At 38.4% G+C, this 23348-nt stretch overlaps 1 protein-coding gene and 1 pseudogene across 3 annotated transcripts in view; both read right to left on the minus strand.

Annotated features, from left to right (window-relative positions):
* Positions 1-23348, minus strand: part of STARD13 (StAR related lipid transfer domain containing 13) — a 553194-nt gene that overhangs the window by 402584 nt on the left and 127262 nt on the right. For both annotated transcript variants that reach the window (XM_021929385.2, XM_021929381.2), the window contains exon 2: positions 12152-12286. In XM_021929385.2, the coding sequence (XP_021785077.2) occupies positions 12152-12181 (30 nt within the window). In that variant the 5' untranslated portion in view covers positions 12182-12286. The remainder of the gene's footprint in view (positions 1-12151; positions 12287-23348) is intronic.
* LOC101026063 lies at positions 22031-23099 on the minus strand (annotated as a pseudogene). The gene has a single exon (XR_639611.4). The product of XR_639611.4 is annotated as a developmentally-regulated GTP-binding protein 1 pseudogene (transcript).

Consider the following 23348-nt stretch of genomic DNA (forward strand, 5'->3'; position numbering starts at 1 on the left):
GACTAAGATCGATCTTAGGAAATTAAGTCCCAAAAGAGGACTGCTGATTAAAGTGATATCTACATGCACTAAAAATCCCATTATATGTGAGCAAAATTTTACAGTGCAGATCAGTCTTGCTTGCTTTTCTTACAAGATGAGGAGTAATAAATACTGTTAAAATGCATAACTAAAAACTTTCAAGATTAAGAGAGTCTTAGAGAAGTGTTAGAGTCCTTAGAGCAAAGACAGGTGCTTTTTAAATTCGATATGTTTTTTCACTCATTTTTTGCTCTTGTCGCCCAGGCTGGAGAGCAGTGGCATGATCTCAGCTCACTGCAACCTCCACCTCCCGGGTTCAAGCGATTCTCCTGCCTCAGCCTCCTGAGTAGCTGGGATTATAGGTGCCCACCATCACGCTTGGCTAATTTTTTGTATTTTTAGTAGAGACGGGGTTTCACTGTGTCGGGCAGGCTGGTATTGAACTCCTGACCTCAGGTTATCCACCTGCCTCGGACTCCCAAAGTGCTGGGATTACAGGCATGAGCCACTGCACTCGGCCGTTTTTTCAATCTTTAACCATAACTTCAGCCCAGGTTCTTGTAACCTGATTGCCGCAAACCACTAGAAGCTACCGGAGAGTCCTAGAACAGATTCTCCCTCCCAGTCCTCCGAAGAAACCAACCCTGTGCATATCTTGATCTCAGGCTTCTAGTTCCAGAACTGTAAGACAATAAATTTCTATTGGTTAAGCCACCCAATGTGTGGTACTTTGTTATAGCAACCCTAGTAAAATAATAACAACAGCCACATTCACTTGTTTATATATTGTCTACAGCTGCTCTCGTGCAACAACGGCAGAGTTGAGTGGTTGGAACCAAAACCACATAGCCTCAAAGCCTAAAATATTTACTATCTGGCCCTTTACAGAAAATGTGCTGACTGTTGACTTATCTGATGAGTGAGGTAGGGTAAAGGGTCACTAGGCATATGAGGTTTATTCTCCTTGTCTTTCTCCTTTGAGAAGTGTCTGATGATCCTTGCTCAGCCCCTCTGTCTTCCACAGAGGCTGACTCACCTGGGATCACTGAGTTCTATTTGGGATAAAAGTAGAAGAAAATAAGAAGACACTTTGGGTCTGAGGCGTGGTCTCCAATTTAGCTTTATCAGCAATAAAATGTTTATTTTCTCTCTTCCTGATAGCTATACATATTTCTCAACTGAATTGAAATCTGGGAGGAGAGACATATGTGATTCATTGGCTTCCATGAACCTCAACTTCTTCCTCCTCATAGTATGAAGGTGTGGGAAATCTTATTTACCTCTTGAAGTTTTTTCAAAAAGGAAGTGAGTGCTGATTTGTTTTTAACCTGGCCATATCCTCTCTGAAGATGCAATTCTCATGACTAATTTTTAAATTCTGTATCACATAAAACTATTATACTTGCAACTCATGCTCACAAAGGTTAGATTTTTTTTTTCATGCTATGTCATTATGTATTTATGAGTCTCTGTGTATGCTTTTGTAGAATAAATCTAAATTACTATAACCTTTCTTAGATTATGAGCTTCTGAGCAGATTTTTGTTCAACTTGCATTCTGGCTTTTTTAATAGCAACACAGTGCTATGCTGTTAATATGTTTCCTCCATTAATAATGAAGGCCCCACTAATCCACTGCTAACAACTTTATTCATATAATGTAACAAGGAAGAGAATTTTCAAGATGAAAAAGACACTGATAATAAATAACAGCTTTGTAGATTGAGAGAAAAATATTTTAACCTCTAATAAAATATATCTAGAAATATGCCTGAGAAAGTCAGCCTCTAATCTGTCACCTGCAATTTGTAATTCACTAAGTTAACCCATTGATATTTATGGAAAATACCCATTACACACGTGATTCTCTCTCACATCCGTAGATGGAGGGGCATGGAAGATAATAAGATTAAATAAACAGTTGGGAGAAGACCTTGACATTCAGGCAGAAAAATCTGGCTGTGATTCAGTGGATGTTCACAAAGCGTAATGGAGAAAATGGACACAGTGTTTGGGAGGAATTGCAGAGGTCTTAGCTTAATGATCTAAATGAGAGATGTGTCTGGCTTGTGGGAAGGAGGAGCAGGGTAGGCCCAGCAGGGTCTGTTTGCTTGAGGGATCTAAAGATACTCAGGGAAATAACTCATCCAAAGGAAGGACAACCATGGGGTGCTGCTGGAGGGATTGTTGGGCTTGTTACCTAGTTATCTAGTTACCAGTTGCATCTCGCTCAGCCTCTGTGTACTGCTCAGGGAGAGAGGGTGGTGGTCAAAAGTGAGTAAAAGTCAAAAGAGCCGTTTCCTTAAAGACTCTGTTGAGGGCAGTGTTTAACAGTAGGTGCCACAATGGAGGCTGGAGGGTAGGGCGGGGCCAAGGGCACGTTCCTACTGGGCAGTTACCTTTGCAGCTGCATGCTAGAACAGCCTCTGGCTGGACTAGGCAAGTGAGAGAGCAAAACACAGAGGCAGTATCAGGATCTTTGGAGGGCTTCAGCTGCACCACAGTATGGACACTGACAGATGATACCATCGATTCCAAACAGTCATAACAAACAAAAAAGGAGCCTGCCATGATGCAGCCTACAAATCCAAGTTTTAGACATATGTGGACCTCTCCCCGGACACCCCATTCCCACCGAGATTCCTAGGGAGAAAAAGAGCCCAAGGCTTCTAGAACTGGTGGGCAGAAATTGTAGATGGAGTTGAATAAATGGGAGTGGAGCCTTGGAAAGTGTGTGGTTTTACAATTACTGCTTCCAGGTGATGTGGCCTGGAAAACACCACTTACAAAGATGTAGAAGAGGAGGTGATGTGAAGGCCAAAGTAGTAGATGCTGGATGTGTTAAATATCAGCTGCGTGACCTTGGCCAAATTGTTCAAATGTTCTGGCTTCAGTTCCTGTATCAAAAAAGTGGAATCTTTCAAATGCCCTCACAAGGTTGTGGTAAAGCTCAGATATGTGAGAAAACCCTTTACTTTAATGAAGAGTTATTATTATAATTACATGGAGTATTGAAGAGCAGGCTATTTATAAAAGGTTCTGAGTGCACCGATTTACAAGATATGCTGCCAAATAATTCAACTGTCTTCTGGTGTAAAAATGTTTTTGTGTCTTCCTAAGCCATTTCCCAAGAAAGTAATTTTTCTCACATAAACAATTGTCTCAGCAAAACCTAGAGCCTCTTGAAATGACTGATTTTAGGAGCAACCGTGTTTGTCTGCGTCCTCCAAGGAGACACAACAGGGAAAGTGCAGAGATAGCCGGCACAGGAGAAATGAAGGACAGGAAAGCCTTTGGGGCACTAGAAAGTGGGGACCATAAAAATCTTGGCCTTATTTTAACATTTCTCAGAATATAGAAGAGTCAGTGTATGAGCTTGTTGGTAGTGATGGTTCTACTGGGAAATCTTAACTTTAAATTGCCTGCCAGTCTTTATTTTGCGTGTCCAAGAAGAACCATTTATCACTTTTATGAAGCCACTGAAAGCCCACGGTGAGGGAAAAAACTAATTATTGAGCAGTACATGTCCTTACACTAAATACATAATGAGAGTAATGGGCTGAAGGCTGTAGAGATGGGTAGTAAATGTTTTGATAAAACAAATCTAAGGTGCTCCTGACAGAAAGACAGCCCTTCGTCATCTCCACTAATTCTCAAGTTACTGAAAATTAGCGATGCTCTGTGATGATGGATTTTATCTGATAGCTCATCTCCACAGTATAGCCTTTCGTTAGCCAACAACAGTAACCCAGGTATGCATATGACTTTCACTCTTAGCAAAGCACTTTTTATATCTCTATATACACATATATATACACACACAAACATATATGTTAACTTTGTATATATAACACTCTAAGTGATATATAATGCATATATAATATATAATGTATAATTCATATATATGAATGTATATATTTATGTCATTATATATTAATCATCTATAATTCATTATAATTCATAATATAATGAATTATACGTAATTTCATATATAGTTGAAATTTCATATATAGTTGGGGTATTACTGAAACCCAGGGTAGTAATTAAGCATATCAGTTTCAGCTGTTTTTCTTACCTACCTTAAGAACACCAAGAACATTTTTGAATGAATTCCACCATCATATTTTAATTCAAAGTAAAAAAACGTATCCCCTTACATGCACCTGAAGCCTACCAAGTAAACTCTATCCTGGTCAAATAAATCTTCCTTTCCCAGGCTATTTCTTGGGATTCCGTATCCAAAGTTAATTTGCTTAATTTTTTCTCATTATTCTTTTTAATGCTCTCTGACTTAAATTCGATAAGATTATCTATTTATTGGTTTAAAAAATAACAAATGGCTTTGATCATCATAAAGTCCTTCCTCTTGGGTTACCACCTAGAGCTTCTCTGTCCACGGCCCACAAATGCCTCCTGAGCTCTTGGGATGTGGCTAGTCCAAATTGAGATGTGCCATAAGTGTAAAATACAAATCAGATTTTGAGGACTTAGAACCCCCCAAAGAAAGTTATATATCGGGCCAGGCATGGTGTCTCACGCCTGTAATCCCAGCACTTTGGGAGGCAGAGGGACAAGGATCACTTGAGGCCAGCAGTTCAAGGTTGTAGTGAGCTGTGATTGCAACACTGTACTCCAGCCTGCGCAATAGAGCAAGACCTTGTCTCAGAAAAAAAAAAAAAAAAAGAGGAAGAAGGAAAAAAAAGTAATATGTTAGTAATTTTTGTGTGCTGATTACATGTCAAAAATAGTAAGATTTAGGATATACTGTTTTCAATAAAATATACTATTAAAATTAATTATACCTGTTCCTTTTACTTTTTCTTAAGTGGCTGCTAAAATATTTTCAATTACCTATGGGGCTCAGTTTGATGGGCAATGCTGAGCTTTCAACTTTGCATCCTAGGTCTTTATCACAATGCTCCTCCCACCCTATTCAAGCTCATCCTGCCCTCTTTTTTGTCCCACGTGCATTAACATCACCACTGAACAGCTAAAACCCAATTCCTTTTGCCTACCTCTACCTCAACCAAAGAAGAGTTCCTTGGCCCTCATTTGTTGGAGGATAGATGTAAGAACTTGATGCTACTCATATAGCAAGTATGCTGGTGCTGAAGTTATTCCATTAGAAATTTTAAAAAATTGTTTTCCTTATTCCTAAAATGATGTCTGAAGACTTAAACCAAAGTTGGCAGAACAGGGGCAGAATATTCACAGATGTTCCTACTTGCCCTGAAGGCAGAATTGATTTTCTGGAAAAATTACATTCAGTAAGACAGTTCTACATGGAGCGAAACAAATTTAATCCTGATATTCAAGGGAGTGCATAAAGGTTCCCCCAACAATGTGGAGTTAATAAAAATGGATGGCCAAACCGGTTGTGTTTTTCTTGAAGGAAGTTCATAGGTAGTATCAATCCAGCCCAAGGGAGCAACAGGGCTGGATATTTTCCAAGTGTTTGCCATCAACAGCTGGACTTACTCTCTCAATTGTGCTTTGCCATTCTTTTTACACTTCTGATATTTTTCGGACAAATAAATCCATACACAGACACATTTATAACAAACCATTGTCAATCCATGATGTATACATACCTGCCTCACAATAACCAGACTGTACAGAGAACCGCCTGCCCTGTCTCTGTGTCCTGTCTACCTACTGGCTGCTCCCTGCCGCACTCTTTCTCCATCCTCTACATCTGCTTCTGGGACTCATTATTTAAAAACAACAACAACAACAATCTTGAAGCTTTTAGAGAATCAATGAGACTAGAAGTTGGGGGCAGGAAAAGGCTCTGAAAAAGCAGAAACAATCTCCAGGAGCACAAGAGTTCTAGACAGGGCCAGTTGGCCTGTGTTGTGCCTGTTTCTGAAACAGCTTCTTGTGCATTACTTGGTTTGCTTTTATTTCACTGTTACACTGCCAAAATTACCCCCATCCCAGATTTATCTGGGCTAAGAGAGGACCTTTTAAAAATACAGATACTTCTGAGAGTGTTAAAGTATAAATTTATCCATCGAACTGCCCTTCTGCTTTGGACTCACTGCTTGTCTTCCTCAACAGTAAGGACAGTAAGGACAGTAATCTAATTTCAACATGAAGGGTTACAAAGCCATCTACCTGTGGCTACTCCTGAAATCCATCAAGATAACATTTTAGCAGCTCAAAAAGCTGTGCCAAACTGCTTCTCAAGTTTACTCCAGCAAAATGACTTGAAAACTAAAAAGATTCAGGAGACTTCATTTTTGTTATGCCAATGTGGGAGGTGAGGTGGGACACCAATTTATGGTCCTGTGGTCTTAACTATGGAGAAGGAAATTTCCCAAGAGGTGACAGCTGTTTGGGGAGGGTGGGGAGGATGATAGTGCTGAGTAGAGGCAAGTGGCAGAGTTTGCTAACTCACCTGTCACACTCACTCTCCAGGAACAGCTGTGTAATCACTAAAGAACCTGAACTTCAAGACGCTGATATTTATGGCCAGAATTCACAGAAACTTCTGCACTTTGCATATCTTGATAGAGACTTTTCTGGATATTTAAAGCCTGTAGGACACTGCTATTTGTGTATGAACCAAATCTATTTCTACCGCCTGGTCAGATCCTCCTGCCCATGAGCTGGGCCATTCCAATGGGTCCTGTCTTCCATGAGTCATGTAAGGTCAAGGCACATGATGACAAAGATTCTCTACTTGACCAAACATCTAAACCTTCTCCTAGGCCCATCTGAGCACTTTAGCAAGAACCCTGCTAAGTCACCTGAACAAGCCTGCATACCTGATGCCCCTCAATATCTGATGAGGTTCATCATGTATCACCAGCCCCCAGGTGATGATGTCTGATTACCCTGCCTTGTCTTCAGCAAGAATCCTCTTAGGTGGGTTTAGGCAGATTCCCACTCCTATTGATGCTATTTCCTCTTGGTAATTTTTTTCCTTTTCCCTCCCTCCCTCCCTCCCACCCTTCCTTCCTTCCTTTTTTCTTTCCTTTTCTTTTTTTTTTTTTTTTTTTAAAGATGGAGTTTCACCATGTTGGTCAGGCTGGTCTTAAACTCCTGACCTCAAGTGATCCACCCACCTCAGCCTCCCAAAGTGCTGAGATTACAGGTGTATGCCCAGCTGGTAATTTTTTTTATCCACTGGCCTCCACCCTCCTCCTTGGCTATAAATTCCAACTTGCTCATGCTGCATTTAGAGTTGAACCCAATCTCTTCCCTACTGCAAAATCTCCTTACTGTGATTCCTATACCTATCTTGAAGTGCTTTAACAAGTGTCATTAAATAATTTTATAAGCAATGAACAACTTAAAAAGCCACAGAAAACATCCCTGATGGTTAATCCCTTAATCTCTGTTTCAACTTCATAACACAGAAAATCAGCAGTGGAGAGACCTTGAAACATTAGGAAATCATTATTTCTCCCATCTTTTTCTAAGAGATGAGGTATTTGTAATATTTCCAAACCCTGCATAGAGCCAACTCAACACAAAAACAGCAATTCTTGAAGGACTACACAGAGAAGGCACTCCATAAATATTTGCAGGCCGACTTGTTCAAATGTGTTTTTAGAGCACTGCAAAATGTATATCCTGCTTTACTTGTAAATGTGTATTTTCTCTAAATAGCCTCTTCTCATAGATATCCAATCATTTTCAGTTGCCATCTGGTGCATAACTTCTGGCACAGGTGTGGGCTGCCCAGGTCTGCAGAGTGGAGAATTTATTACAAGAGTCAATGCTGCTATCCATTCAAGACAGAGGAAACGTGTGATCAGTAAAGGCTATAAAACAAACCAGAACGAAAGCCTTGAATGTTTCAGAAATGCCATGTTTGAAAGTAGTTCTTTAATAATTCAGAGGAGAAATATGTCTGGCTGCTAGCTGGGGTGATTTCATGGGTGGATATATCTAGTCAGGGCCTAAAGAATGCAGTGGCCACATGCAGTTGTGACTGCATATTTTCACCCACACAACTGGGCTGTGTTCCTGAGACAGATGCTGTTTTACACAGACACGGCTTAGTAGGTATTAGTTCTGGCAGATAGTCCCCAAAGCTGCAGAAGACGTAGGGACCTAAATAGCCTAGAATAGTTGATCATAATTTAATCATAAACACAGTATAAAGTACTGTGTTTTATTCTCCAAGATGTTACTTTTCTTTTTAAACAATAATGGCCAGTCTGTCTTCCATCTGCTGGACCACTGTGTACATTCAGTTTGCCCCTCGGGTAGTGCTGCCTCAGCCTGGTGGTCAAAGTCATTCTGCCTTCCCCACAGCTGCTGCCCTGAGGATTTGCTTCACATACACTTCTGATCCCTTTGTTCCTACAAAAATCCTTGGAACTTCCCCACTGTGCATCCCAAGCAGGGATCCATGTGATTGTCATGCAGGAAATAATGGAGAGGAAGAAGCAACATGAGGCAGGAGACCCCCCACGCCCCCACCACCCGAGGCTTCTCTTCTCCTGTATTTCCATAGCTACCTCTTTTCCAGATAAAGGACAGGCTCATCTGCCAAATCTCTAGCCCCTGCACTGTCTCAACTCTTACAAAGCCTCCAGATATTCCTTCAGTCTTAGTTTCTCTAATTAGAGTCTAGGAAGTTCACTGAACACAGGTGGCCTCTAAAGGATAGATAAGCATTACTCAGGACCCATCACCTACCCGTCTCATCTCCAACCAACGCACAGTCCTAGCCCCATGGGAACACTGACTCAAGCTGGGAGAGCCCATGCCCTCAGTATTTGCCAGGAACAGAGAGTCACTTGTTTGGTAGTCAGGCCTAGATTCAGAAATGAGCACATGTTCCTCAGACACGTTCTACAGGGCAGTGAATTTTACACATCAGGTAATTTATGGCTGAAATAGGGTTCTGCGCGAAACTAAGAAAATAATGTCATATAAATGAAGGCACACTGTATTGAAGAATTTGTTTTCTCTCTTGACAGAAATTCAGCCAGCCGCAAGTGTTCTCTGTGGAAGCTTCTGAGTTCATGAGAGTTGAAAGAATTAGAAGTGAGTTGACTCTTTAGAAGTTGTTCTCTAGAATAGGAAAACAGCAAGGGAAACAATCTATGGTCCATCTCCTTAAAGACTCACAGCTAGAACAGCATCAAATGGGTTCCTCTGCCACATGGGCCCCAGCTTACACGCTGCCTGCTTACAAGTTACCATCTTGGAAGGAATGCCTGTGACAGTGGTAGTGAAAGCAGATAATAGAAAAAGATGTTCAGAGGATAGGTAGATGTCAGTATTAACATCTGAGGATATATATTTCTCCTCTCCACTCTCTGTGCCACTAAGAGTTGATAGATTATGATTTTGTGAATGGACCACAAAATTAAATATTCCCTATTTTTTTTTTACACAAAAATTTACAAAGTTATTCTGTCCCTATCATGAATGAGCTAATTTGGAAATAAATTATCTGCCCAAGGATAATTAAGAGCTTACTATAAAAAAAAAGAAACAAGATGAAAAAAAAAATACTCTTAGGAAAGCAGCTAAGGCAAGTCCCAAATGCCTCTTTAATAAATTACGCTCCCTTCAGAGGCAATAGGCAATGAATTATAGCATTAAACTAAAGATAATGGCTTTCTCCTTTCTAACTTTCATTGTTAATTTTTAAGAAAATCAATAAATATCTAATAAATACTTTATTCTTGGGCTGAGGAATGTTCCAAGTAGGAAGTCTTGTGTAGAAGTTTAATACTATTTATCAGGCATTATTTACCAAAAAGAAACAAAATGTGGATCACAGTAAATATAATTAAGATGTGCTATATTTTTCTTTTTTTTAATTGAAAGCAATGTTTTTAAAAAATATAAACTTCACTTTTTAGAGCAGTTTTAGGTTCACAGCAAAATTAAGAGCAAGGTATGGACATTTCCCATATGGCACCTGCTCCACACATGCACAGCACCCCCATCATCAACATGGCCCATCGTACTCTGGAGTGGTACATTTGTTACAAATAAGGAACCTCTATTGACATATCATTATTACACAAAGCCCATAGTGTACAGTAGGGTTCACTGTTGGTGTTGTATATTCCATTGTAATTCATTTTGACAAATATAGAATGACATGTATTCACCATTGTAGTATCATACACAGTAGTTTCATTCCCCCCAAAAATCTTCCATGTTCTGCCTATTTCTCCTTCTTTCCACCTAACACCAGCACCCTCGGATTTTTTACTGTCTTCTTAATTTTGCCTTTTTCATGTATTAATAGTTGAAATTATACAGTATGTAGCCTTATTTCACTTGGTAATATGCATTACCTTTTTATGAAGGCATTACAAAAGCTCCCTTGTGTATTGGTAGTGACAGACAGCATGGCGACCCGGACTTGAGTACTGGTTTTGCCCCCTTGGGCAAGTCACCTACCTTTGCTAGGCCTTGGTCTTCTCATTTGTAAATTCAGCATAACATGAATAGCTACCTGGGTAACTTTGCCATGTTGTGAAGATCAGGTTTCTTCTCTAGAAAATTAAGGTAGTAATGCCTTGTAGGGCTGTTGTAAGGATGAAATAGGCAATGTGCGTGAAGAGCTTAGCATTGTGCGTGGAACATATTCCATGTTCAATCACGGCAGTTAACAATGTTATTTTATTATCACGTGTGCTGCATATTTTCCATTTGACCATCTGAAACTACTCTCTGCTTTTTTCCACCTTTTCCTGTGGGACACAGTTTCTAAAGAATGGATCAGCTGAGCTCCTTTCCTCCTGACTTCTCTATGGATTCAGCCAGCAGGAGGTCCCAGGAGGAGGTTAGAAGATGGGAGGAGGAAGAAATTGGGTATTTATTCCCTGAGCCTCTTCCCTGCAGGCAGAAGTTTGGCTGTGGCTGTATTTCTCTGTGAAGGTCAAAGATCTTGCTGAGCCACCAACACTTTAGAATTGTTGATTTACCTTAACCCTGCCCATATCTTGCTGAGTAATTTCTTAAATTATCCCTTTCTAGGTAATTTTAAAAGTTTCTCTTGTTTACTGTCAGGGTGACACATGATGTTTCCCTTTCATATTTATTTGTAAAATTATTATCCCTTTTTTTTTTTTTTTTGAGATGGAGTAGGCTGGAGTGCAGTGGCACAATCTCAGCTCACTGCAAGCTCTGCCTCCTGAGTTCACGCCATTCTCCTGCCTCAGCCTCCCGAGTAGCTGGGACTACAGGTGCCCGCCACCACGCCCAGCAAATTTTTGTATTTTTAGTAGAGACAGGGTTTCACTGCGTTAGCCAGGGTGGTCTCGATCTTCTGACCTCGTGGTCTGCCGGCCTCAGCCTCCCAGTGTCCTGGGATTACAGGTGTGAGCCACCGTGCCCGGCCCTATTACTACTTTTTTCCATTGTAAAGCAGGCAAGGCATCATAAAATCAAGAACTATAAGCAACTGTATACAATCTTGCAAATTATTACTTAAAAATCCTTCTATATCTAACACTGGTCAGGACTTATGAAGGTCTACTTTCAGATTCAATTTTTAAAAAGTGAAAAAAAAATTTAAAAGATTCAAAAAAGTTATAAATATAATGAAAAGTTGTAAAATGTCTATAGAAAAGGTTGGTCAACTTTTTCTTCATTAAAACTATACCTCCAAATGCAACAACAACAACAGCAACAAAGCTCTATATTATTTTCAGCTTGGTAGAACAAAGGCAATTTTCTAAACAAAACAAATTGAATGTTAGTAGCTAATGTTTTCTAGATGTGATTCCCACTCTTAGACCTCTTTTCTGGATCTCCGAACAGTAGGAGACAGACTAACCCAACAGGGAGACTTTTTAAACATAGTTCAAGGAAATTTGCATTTGCAGCATAAACTTTTACTAAAAATGAAGAGATGAATTGAAGTGTGTACAAATCCACTGCCATGGTTACAATGGACTAACCGTTTTACCTTCAGCAAAAGCATTTTTTTCTAATTTTATAAATATTAACAACTATATATGTTCTCATTACAAATTTTCTCCGTTGCAGTGAAACACTAGTTTACGCTAATGTTAAGTTTGAAAAACAAACAAGAAAAATAGATAATTTGTGAACATGGTGCTGTTTTTACCTTGGTGAATTACACTGTATGAACAGAGCAGGACACTCACACCAGGGGCACATGTAAGAAAACTAAAACTTACTTTAGTTTTTGGTTGAGTTCCAGTTGACATTTGGCTTGGCACACCATCAAGATTCTGGATGTTTGCAGTTTTAGTTCTACAAATTCCTTTCTCCTGATGATTTTTCTTAGGATTACTCTCCAGGTTTATAGAATCCTGTAAAAAAAATTTTTAAAGAGGTTTTTTTTCATGTATAAAGGACTATCTTTAGGCAATAGTTCAAGTAAATTAATGACTTACATCAATAAAAAAATTTTTTAAACTACAACCATTTTGAAAATTGACGTAAAATGTAAGAATATTCTTAAATATTAACAATTTTTCCAAGACATTGTTGGTTAGTGAGATCAGTCTCAGTAAAGCCTAAGGGCTTGACAATGTAAGTTTATAAACTAAAAGTGATTGTAAACTCTCAAGATAAAGTATAGAACTATATTGGCATTTTCTAAAACTTTAAAAACAAAATCAGAGGTATTTTATTTATTATAATCATTTATTTTTTAATTGACAAATTAAAATTGTATATATTTATGGTGTACAATATGATGTTTTAAAATATGTATACATTGTAAAATGGTTAAATCAAGCTAATTAACATATGCATGACCTCAAATACTTATTTTTGTGTGTGTGGTGAGAGCACTTAAAATCTACTCTTGGCAATTTTCAAGTATGCAATATATTAGTATTAATTGTAGTCACTATGTTGTGCAGTACATCTCCTGAATTTATTCCTTCTGCCTAACCAAAATTTTGTATCCTTTGATCACCAAAGGTGTTTTATTTTAGTTTAATTTCATCATCATTTTCTTAGAGACAGGATCTCGCTCTGTCACCCAGGCTGGAGTGCAATGGCATGATCATAGCTCACTGAAGCCTTAAATTCCCAGGCTAAAGCAATCCTCCTGCTTCAGCCTCCCCAGTAGCTGGGATTACACGCACTTGCCACTACACCTGGCTAAATTCTTTTAGTTTTTGTAGAGACAGGATCTCGCTATGTTGACCAGGCTGGTCTTGAACTCCTGGCCTCAAGTAATCTTCCTGCTTTGGCCTCCCAAAGGACTGAAATTATACGAGTGAGTCACCCTGCCTGCCTCCAAATGTGTTTTTAAAATGGAAATAATAAATATTGAAAAATTGAAATAATAAAATGATGTCCATAGAGCCACAATGGTCTTTTAAGCCTTATGATTTCAGACCATATGTTGTAATAGTGGAGAACAATTTATAAGATTATATTTCTGAAGGTTAACTATGCAATAAAATTATTTTAAAGTATTAATATATTAGTATGAAGAGAACCCTAAAGTTTCTAAAAAGTTCTTTTTAAGAAAGTTGGATAAATTTCTATCACACTGAAGTAATAAGTTTGTCTTTACTAATTCCTCCCATTGCTTGGAAGTCTTCTGCATCTCTCTATGTCCAAGTTATCTAGAAGCTTCTATTGCAATGTTCTGTCTTGGCATATTCTGTCTGGAGAAAGTATCAGATCTGCAGAAGCAGGAAAGGCTGGAGATGTAAATCTTTTATTTAACTAATTTTACTCAGAGATTATCAGAGGTTGTTTTGGTGGGAGGGGGAATCTAGAATAAACCGACTTGTACATGAATCTAGCACTGCCAAATACTAGCTACCTAACACTGGACCCAATTTCCTCAAATCTTAATTCATCTGTAAAACAATACGTTTTGACATTTATTCAACACTTCCTTGTGCCTGGCAGATTTGGCATCTGCCAGAATGTGAGTACGCAGGAGTATGCCAAGTCTGATGAGAATTTTTAAATGTGCTGTTTAAAAATTATGTTTCTCTTGCTTATGATGATAATAAGATGGTGATGATTATAGTAGCTAATATTTTCTGACAGTTACTGCTGTGTACTTGATATATTTCCTCTTTTTGAAAGAATGTCCCAATTTTTCTTTTTTATAGAAATTTCCTAGCTCAAAAATGTATCTGGTAAGACTCCGAAGGACATTAAAGAGTATATACACACGCCAGCCCTTGAGAAAACACCATGAGGAATCTAATGGGGCCATGTCTTATTTCACGTACGCAATGACTTTAAAAGGTATGAAAGTTCTTAGATTTGAGAAAAAAATAGCAACAAATAAGTCTACCTTGAACGGGCAGCCAGGAGAGTTGCCGATTAGCAGTTGGCCGTTGGATTACCTAATTAGTACTGCACTCTTCCGATTACTACTACTGCCTATTTCTGCCAGCTAGTGTAGACACAGTTTGATAGGTGCCTAAAGGAACACCTGCTGTGGTCTCATTTGTAAAATGAGGGTGATATTGGTACCTAGTTCAGTAGGTTGTCCTGTACTACATGAAAGTCCCATAAGTATGGCTCTTGTTGCTGTTGTCACAGTACAGCAGCTCAGGGATTGTCTGCCTTTTCTTTGGGAAGTTAGGGACTGTATCTTATTCAGGAAAACCTAACATTCAATGAAAGGATATTAACTTGAGATCCTGTGTATGATACCTTCATGTATATTACTAAACTTTTTTTCTTCCCAGCAACATTGTGAGGTGAGTTGTGTCAGTCTAATTTTATAAAATAATTCCTAAAGAGGGCAAGTTGACTAGAATCCCATAGCAAATGAGAGCTAACATCTCTTGATTCTTCTCAGTGATTTCTCTACTCCATCATATTTCTCTTTATATACTGGCCCAGGCCTACTTCCACGAGGGAGAAGACTGTCTAACTCCCAGTAAGGGTGGGTTCCATAGTAGACCCTTGTTCAGCTGGTTAATGGGCTTGGGATCCTGTTAACCTTGTAGATGATGGATACCTGTGGAGACTGGAAAATGAAATTGCCTCTGCAGGAAGGACTTGACTGCTATGACCCGCAAGCTTTCTAGAGCTCTCGTGGTGCAGACACAACCCCTCACAGCACTTATTAAATGCATGTTAAGGCACCTTATATATAACTACAACCTCTGCCTCCTGGGTTCAAGCAATTCTCCTGCCTCAGCCTCCTGAATAGCTGGGATTACAGGTATATGCTACCATGCCTGGCTAATTTTGTATTTTTGGTAGAGATGGGGTCTCTCCATGTTGGTGAGCCTGATCTCAAACTCCCGACCTCAGGTAATCCACCCACCTCGGCCTCCCAAAGTGCTGGGATTACAGGTATGAGCCATGGTGCCTGGCAATAATTATTACAATTATTAAACCATCCTTAACCTTGTGAAATCAACTGTGCTTGGTTGTGACATGCAATTCCTTTCAATTCTATTGAATTTGGTTAGCTGGTGTTTTCTTTGGTATTTTTGCAGCCACATTCATTTACGTTCTCTGTTAATTTTTCTATCAAGAAGATATTAGTTTCATAAACTAAATATGGAAGCTATGAATCCTTACAGATAAGTTATATTTGTAATATGTAGATAAGCACTTAGCACAGTAACTGAAACAGGGTGAATACTCAATATATATTTGTTAAATGAAGTCTGAATTTCTTATTTCCATGGCTTTCTCTGCGTGCTTCTTCCCTAGGACCATAAGTTTTAGTTGACTTTTATAGCCACCATACCAAGAGAGCGAAAAAGTAGTTAGGAATGCCAGCTGTGGAGCTAGAGCTCTGGGTTCAAAGCCAGGCTCTGACACTTCAGCTACAGACTACAGACTAGTTACTTTTTCTCTCTGTACCTAAGTTCCCTCCTCTGTAAAACTGGAAGTGGTAATGCTTTGCACTCTCTGGACTGTAAGGAGTTTATAAGGGTAAAGCACTTTGAAAAGTGTCTGGCACATACTAAGTGATGAGTTAATATTAGCTATTATTATGTTAATACATGACAGGTAAATTGATAAAAGAATAATGAAAATGTAAAGATAGAGAAAGGGAAGACAATACTTCCTGTGTCTCTGAGCTGTCCTGAGGATCATGTGATGTGAATTTTAAATAATGACAGTGGTTTGAAGTGTTTTTAGAACCATCACAAATGGGGAGCCCCAGTGATCAAAAGAACTGTTTTCTTCTTTGACAAAAAAGTGACACAGCTAGAAAAATATTTTATTAAGTTTTGTTCCTTAGAATTTTTCTTTTATATTTTAGCCTCTTCTATATTATTTTAAATACATAGTTTTAAGGGTTTAATTTAATATCTTTGGACTGCAAAATAAGTGAACAAGAATTTTTTGTCAAATTTCATTGCTTCTTGGAATATAATCCCCGATTTTTCAAACTTTTTTTCCATGGGTCTTTATCCATTACTTACTTTTTGTAGTTCATATATTACTCAAACAATACCCCTTCCTTTGTTCCTTTTCCAGACCCCTTCCCTCACACACAAAAAATTTTTTTAAATGCTATCCTTATAGTCATTCTGTAAGGTTGCTATGAATAGGTAATAGTCTACTACAGTCAACTTTACTGATGTAATAGACATCACTGAATAGTTTCTACTATATATAATTGAGCAATGAAAGGAAATCAATTATGAATTACAGAAAATCAATAATAAAGTTCTCTTCCTAATCTCTGCCCAAATTTCATATAAAGAGAACTTAGGAAAAAATTTCTGAGTTAAGATATTCATATGGATGCAAATACAGCAAAGAATCAGGTGGTGGACTGTCCAAGCCAGGAGAAATAGAGTTGATTCCTTTATTCATCCTGTTCTTTTCAGAATAAAAGAAAAAAATAAAAATACAGATAGATAACCCCTTTGTTTAAAAAATTCTAGGACATTTCTGAAATAATTATACAAATTTTAATTTTATATAATATTTAAAATTATAGCATGCCATTTTAAAATTTCCTGATTTGCAAAGAAGAATCTTACTCAGATGATATGAAAACTAAAGACCATCATGTTTAATTTTCTAGAGGAATGCACATTTATAAAGAAATATCCATATTTTAAAACATTTGGAATACTATTAATAATCCGTTAACTGACCATTAATATCCAAAAGCCATAAGTAATGTAACATTAGTTTTTGGTCCCAAATATAAATGAAATTGGCTGAATGTCAGAGCCTAGCATAGACTGAAAGTTCTCTTTGACATTTATTCTTCAGATAGATTTGTCCTATATCTCAAAAAAGAAGTTTGTGTAATGAACCTCCAGAGAACACTCAAAACATGATGAAGTTTAAACACATATCAAAGTTTTCCCCAGCTAATATTATATATATATACACACAATATCCATATCCATATCCGTGTGTGTGTGTGTGTATATATATGTGTATATATACACACACGAGTAGAGGCGTGTGTGTGTGTGTGTATATATATACTTTTTTTTTTTTTTTTGAGATATGGTCACCTCTGTCACCCAGGCTGGAGTACAGTGACACAATCGTAGCTCACTGCAACCTCAAACTCCTGGGCTCAGGCTATCCTCCAGCTTCAGTCTCCCAAGTAGCTGAGACCATAGGGTGTGCCACCATGACTGGCCAACTTTTTTTTCTTTATTTTTGTAGAGATGAGGTCTTGCTGTGTTACATAGGCTGATCGCAAATGCCTGGCCTCAAGGGATCTCTTGTCTTAGCCTCCTAAAGTCCTGGGTTTACAGGCATGAGTCACCACACCCAGCCCTAAGCTAACATAATTTGTATTGAATTTATCTTTAAAAATGTTTCTAATCTCAGATCTTCCTATAACTGAGACTAATTTATTTCTCCTGCTAAATTAGCAAGAAAGACACCACTGATTCCACATCTGAGAAATAAGAGGCCTTCCAGTTTTTCACACTTCCTAGTGCTGGTCACAAGATTTCTCTTTTTCGTCACAGTAACGATCATCTCTTTAGTGCTTATATTTAGTGTAGTGAAAGTGGGCTGCTGCCTAAGTTCACATTATGATTCCTCTGCTTACTGTACAGGAAGCCAGTAATAAAATTATCATTCTAATTTTTGCCAAAATTTCATGTAAAGAGGGTAACTTGTGACTTCAGCCAATTACTTAACCTCCCAATGCCTCTGCCATCTCATTGGAATAAATGGGGATACTAATAGGATTTATTCATAGGGTTTTATTACTTCCTGTTTTATTTTTTGGGTCATATTTTACACAAGATATTGACAGAGCTTCAGGAAGCCAGAGATCTAACTGTGTTATACACTTTATGAGAGCCATGACTATGCTCTTTCTGCTGGGTTGAATACTGCAGAAAAAGGAACCAGAGACCGAACATAACAGACTAAGAAGAAAGTTAGTGCCATGTTGATTGAATAACCCAAATATCTCTTCCAAATCCCATGATGTGATCTGTTGAAGATGCACAGAAACTAACGGAATAAAGCATGAGATGTGAGAACACAGAAGAGTCATGTTGATGTCCAGTTCTACTTAAAAATTACATATGGAACAAGTTTTTATAGTTTCATGCCTTTATTTTTCACTAGTACATAGTTGATTTAGAAACCTGCATCTTGTTCCTGAACCCAGTGGTGTTACAACAAAGTATATCTTTGGAGCCCTCAATTCCTGTCTCTTCTCATTCATTCATTTATTCATTCATCCAGCCAGCCATTCATTCATTCATTCATATGCCAAGTGTGTCCCAGGACTGAGGAAATAAAAATAAATATAACATATTTTCCTAAAGACCTCTAAACTAAGGAGAAAGGGTCATATAGACAGATCTATCGAAAGGATTTAAGCCAAAGTATGTACAAAACGATATGGGAAAACAGACAAAAAAAAGCAAATAATTCTGCCTAGGGGAAAAGGAAGTGTTCATAGAGGTTGTAACCTTTAAACTAAATTTAGCAGGAAGAATAGCGGTATTTCAGGGGATGGGAATCCCAAAGGCATGAAAGCACAAAAAGAATACAGCATGCTCAAAGAATAGTGAGGATTTTATCTGAGTCCATCTGATGGTGCCTAGGGGGTACTGGCAGCGAATGATCTGTAGAAGGTAAATGGGGAGCCCCAGATAAGAAATCACATATTAAGGAGTTTGAAATTTTGCTGTAGGTAATGGGAGCCCTGTGAAATTTTTTTTATTGATGTGTTTTACAATTGTGAAAATTAGAAAAGGAGCCTACATAAATATCAAAGAGTTAACATGCATAATAATTGCTGGTATCCTAACATTTTAAATTTGAACTTAATTCTCCCTTGCCTCTACTCGTGTTTTTTTGTTTTTCGTTTTTTTTTTTTTGTTTTTTTTTTTTTGGTGAATGCTTCTTCAACATCTTATTTTTATTGTGAAATAAAGGAAATAAAGGGGAAATACAGAAAAGCACACAAAACAGATGCATGACTTCATAAAGTAAGGTGTACAACCTTTTAACAACCACCACATCAAGAAGTCAAACTGTGCAAGAACTCCCCGACCCAAACCGCTCCAAATATCCCATACCAATTGCAATTCCCTTCCCCCCACCCAAGTAACCATTATTCTGGCTTTTACAGTAATTATTTCCTTGCATTTTTCATTGTTTATCACTGAGATGCATCTTTATGTGTTCATGTGCATCCTTAGGTGTTAAAGTGTAGTCTTGCCCCTTTATACATTTTTGATGCCTTTTGTGTTTTCATCTATAACCTATTTTTGTTATAGTTTATCTGTTGAAAAATCCAAGAGTTTTCCCAATCTGAATTTTGCAAATTGCATGTTCAATTGCACACTTCAACTTGTTCTTGTCTTCTGTTTTTCTGAAAACCAGGAGCTAATTACGATTTGAGTTTAATCCCTTTGACATGACTATAGGTAGTGTTGTGTGCTTCCATCAAGAGGTATATAATGTCTGGCTGTCTTTTTAATGATATTAGCAGCTAGTCATGCAAAATACCTATATGTATTCATTCATTAGGCGCTGCAACACAGTGATACGTTAATTCTTTTTTCATCTATGAGTTGGAATATGTTTATACAGTGATATTTTCCCTCATTTACTATTTGACTACCTAGTGTTACAGTTCATATAGGAAACCAGAATACTTCATCCTTTCACTTTATTAGTTTTCAAGATAATGAATTGGTTCCCTATTGATATGGTTTGGCTGTGTCCCCACCCAAATCTCATCTTGAATTGTAGCTCCCACAATTCCACGTGTTGTGGGAGGGAATGGATGGGAGGTAATGGAATCATGAGGGCAGGTCTTTCCTGTACTATTCCCATAATAGTGAATAAGTCTTATGAGATCTGATGGTTTTACAAGGGTAGTTTCCCTGCACAACCTCTCTTCTCTTGTCTGCCATATGAGACGTGTCTTTCACCTTCCACCGTAATTGTGAGGCCTCCCCACTTGTGGAACCTTAAGCCCATTAAACCTTTTTCTTTTGTAAATCGTCGTCTTGGGTGTGTCTTTATCAGCAGTGTTGAAAACAGACTAACACACTTAGGCTCTAAAGGCGATCAGCTATTTTTTAAAAAGTATCATTATGAACCATGGATTTAAATATATGTGATAAGTTTCAATTCACTGTAATTATTCTTGTGAATGACATTCAAATTATTCTGTCCTTAGCTAGTGGGTACCTTGTCAATTTGGTTTCTGAGACCCTGGTAGTGTTTGATAGCTACCTTGCCATGGTATGACAAGCTGGTCTAGGTTCATCTTACACATTTCCTTCCTTAAGCCTAGAAATGGAAGTTTCTCCTAGAAGCCCTGGTTTCTTTAAATAAGGAATTATTTCAAGAACACAATCCAAACAATAAGGAGAGTCATTACCACTGGGTTGGTCATTGTTTCTAGGTGTTTTCAATAGACATAGAGACAGAACGGAAGAGAAGAGAGTGGTGAGAGAAAACTCATGAGCTCATATCCAATACTTCCAGTTCGAATGTAAGACTACAGGACTTTTACTTAGTCTCTAATCTATTACATCTGTATCTCTTTTCTTCTAAACTGAGAATCTTGGCTCTCAAGGACACAGACTATGACAGAATCAGAATATTCCATAATTACGCATTTGTTTTTTATCTCATATTATACACTTAATAGTCTCAAAATAACAATCCTAATGCTACCACCAACAGAAGTACTGAAAACACTAGAAAAGGTTTTGCATGTGCTATCCCCCCTCTATCCCCATCTTTTTAGCGATTATATACTATTTTCTCTTCCTCTTAGCCTTCATTTACTCTTAGTTCTCCCATGAAGTCTCTATTGCCGCTCAGCAAAGTCTGTAGGCTGTCACTCTGCTCACCTGTTACCTGAAGCTCATTTTCTAGCAGGCTCTTCAGAAAGATCTCATGAGTCCTCATGCCCTTTTTTCTAGAAAGTAAGTTTTTCCAGACACAAAATGCTTGGTACGTACTTTTTTTCCCTTGAGAATCTTAATTATGTTACCTTTTCTTTTAACCTAATGTATTGCTATTGAAAAAAATTGAAGTTTATCTAATTATAATCTCTTATAAATCATGTGCTCTTTTCCCCTCTAAATATTCAAAGGATTTTAAAAAATCAAAACCCCTAATTGTGGTAGAATGTCTTGATGTTATAATTCTGGGTTGATCTTTTTAGGTGTATGGTGAACTCTTTCAATATGTAACTTCTAATCTTTTTTCCTTCTTGAATAATAACTTTTAGCATTTCTTCTGGTCCCTTGATTTAGTTTTCTTTTTTTATGGCTGTGCTTGTAAGAAATTTTTCTATCTTTTTTTTTTTTTTTTTTGTATGTAGCTGACCAGCCTACCAGATCTTTTATGCAGTTCGACATACAAGGTGACACCAAGGTAAGACAAATGAAGTTCCAGTTTGGGTGCCTCATCTCCCTCCCCTGGATCCTGATCAGTGACCTTAAAACCAGAAAGACTGGGGTAGGGTGCTTGATCATGGGAAGGCTGTTGTGGTTAGCCCGGCAGATGGGAAGGGAAAGTTTCACTTCTTCACAATTTGAATGACATCCTGGAGTCCTCAGCATTATGGTGCCACACCCACTTTCTGAGAGTTGTGTTTCACAGACAGACCCCAGACCAGGCATATTTAGAATTCTTTGATAAGATTTTGTGAATCTTCATGCAGAAATCCTCCACTGTGGTCTGGAGTAAGGAAGTACCACTGGGGATGTGTATCTGGTAATTGGCCTTTGGGTTTGGTGTAAATTCTCACTAGTTTCAGATAGTCCCAGATCTTTCAATAGGTCATCAAAATTCCAGGTGATGGGCGAGATGGGTGCAGTGAGGCACCCTATAGATGATATCCAATTCCTCAATGGAGATTTGGTCAATCTTATTTAACACATAGATACAGGGGATATAAACTCTGTTTCCTTCCACCACATCAATGAGGTCATCAGCTGTAGCATCACTACGTAGAGTCACATCAGCATTATGAATCTTGTATTCGGCCAGAATGCTCTTCACAGTTTCAGCATCTAGCTCACTCTGGGGGCAAGTGGCTGTGAGATTAATGCCTCCCTTGTCTTTCTTCTTAAAGCCAATGTTGGGGGGTTTGCTGTTCAAGCGAATGCCAAAGCCTTCCAGCTCATTTTCAATTATCTTTTTATGTCCCAAAGGTTTCAGGACATTCAGAACAATCAAGATCAAGTTACAGGTTCGGGGCACTGCAATGACTTGACGACCTCTACCTTTCCCATCCTTGGCACCTTCAATGATACCTGGGAGATCCAGGAGCTGGATCTTGGCACCTTTGTATCTGATGACACCAGGCACAGTGGTCAGAGTAGTGAATTCATAGGCTGCCACCTCAGAATATACCCCTGCCAGGTTACTAAGCAGTGTCGACTTCCCCACAGATGGAAAACCAACAAATCCAATTCGAGCATCACCTGTCTTGGCCACATCAAAACCTTCTCCTGGACCACCCCCACCACCACCCTTTGGAGTAATGAGTTCTCGACGAAGCTTAGCAAGACGAGCCTTAAGCAGCCCCAGGTGGTGTGCTGTGGCCTTGTTCTTTTGAGTCCGAGCCATCTCGGCTTCTATCTCCGCGATTTTAGCTAAGGTGCTGCTCATCGTGGCGAGTACCCTGTGGCCTCCACACTGACTCCCTTCACACACCTGCAGCCAAACTGCCACCGCCCAGAAATTTTTCTATCTTGAAGTCTAAAAGCATTCTGTTTATTTTTGTCAAAGTTGTAATGCTTTGACTTTTACTTGTATGCTATTAATATACCTGGAATAATGTGTGTACAAAATTCCTTTCATGAAAACAGGAGAGAAATTTATGTCATATGGGTATAAAAATGTACTTCCGAGCAATTGTTTATTTGTATCTCATGTCATTATGAACTAATCTGATTCCTGTCTGGTGTCTGATTCAGACATGAGGAATCTAAAGTGCAG

The sequence above is a fragment of the Papio anubis genome, chromosome 15 (assembly GCF_008728515.1).
Source record: "Papio anubis isolate 15944 chromosome 15, Panubis1.0, whole genome shotgun sequence".
NCBI classification, from domain to species: Eukaryota; Metazoa; Chordata; class Mammalia; order Primates; family Cercopithecidae; genus Papio; species Papio anubis.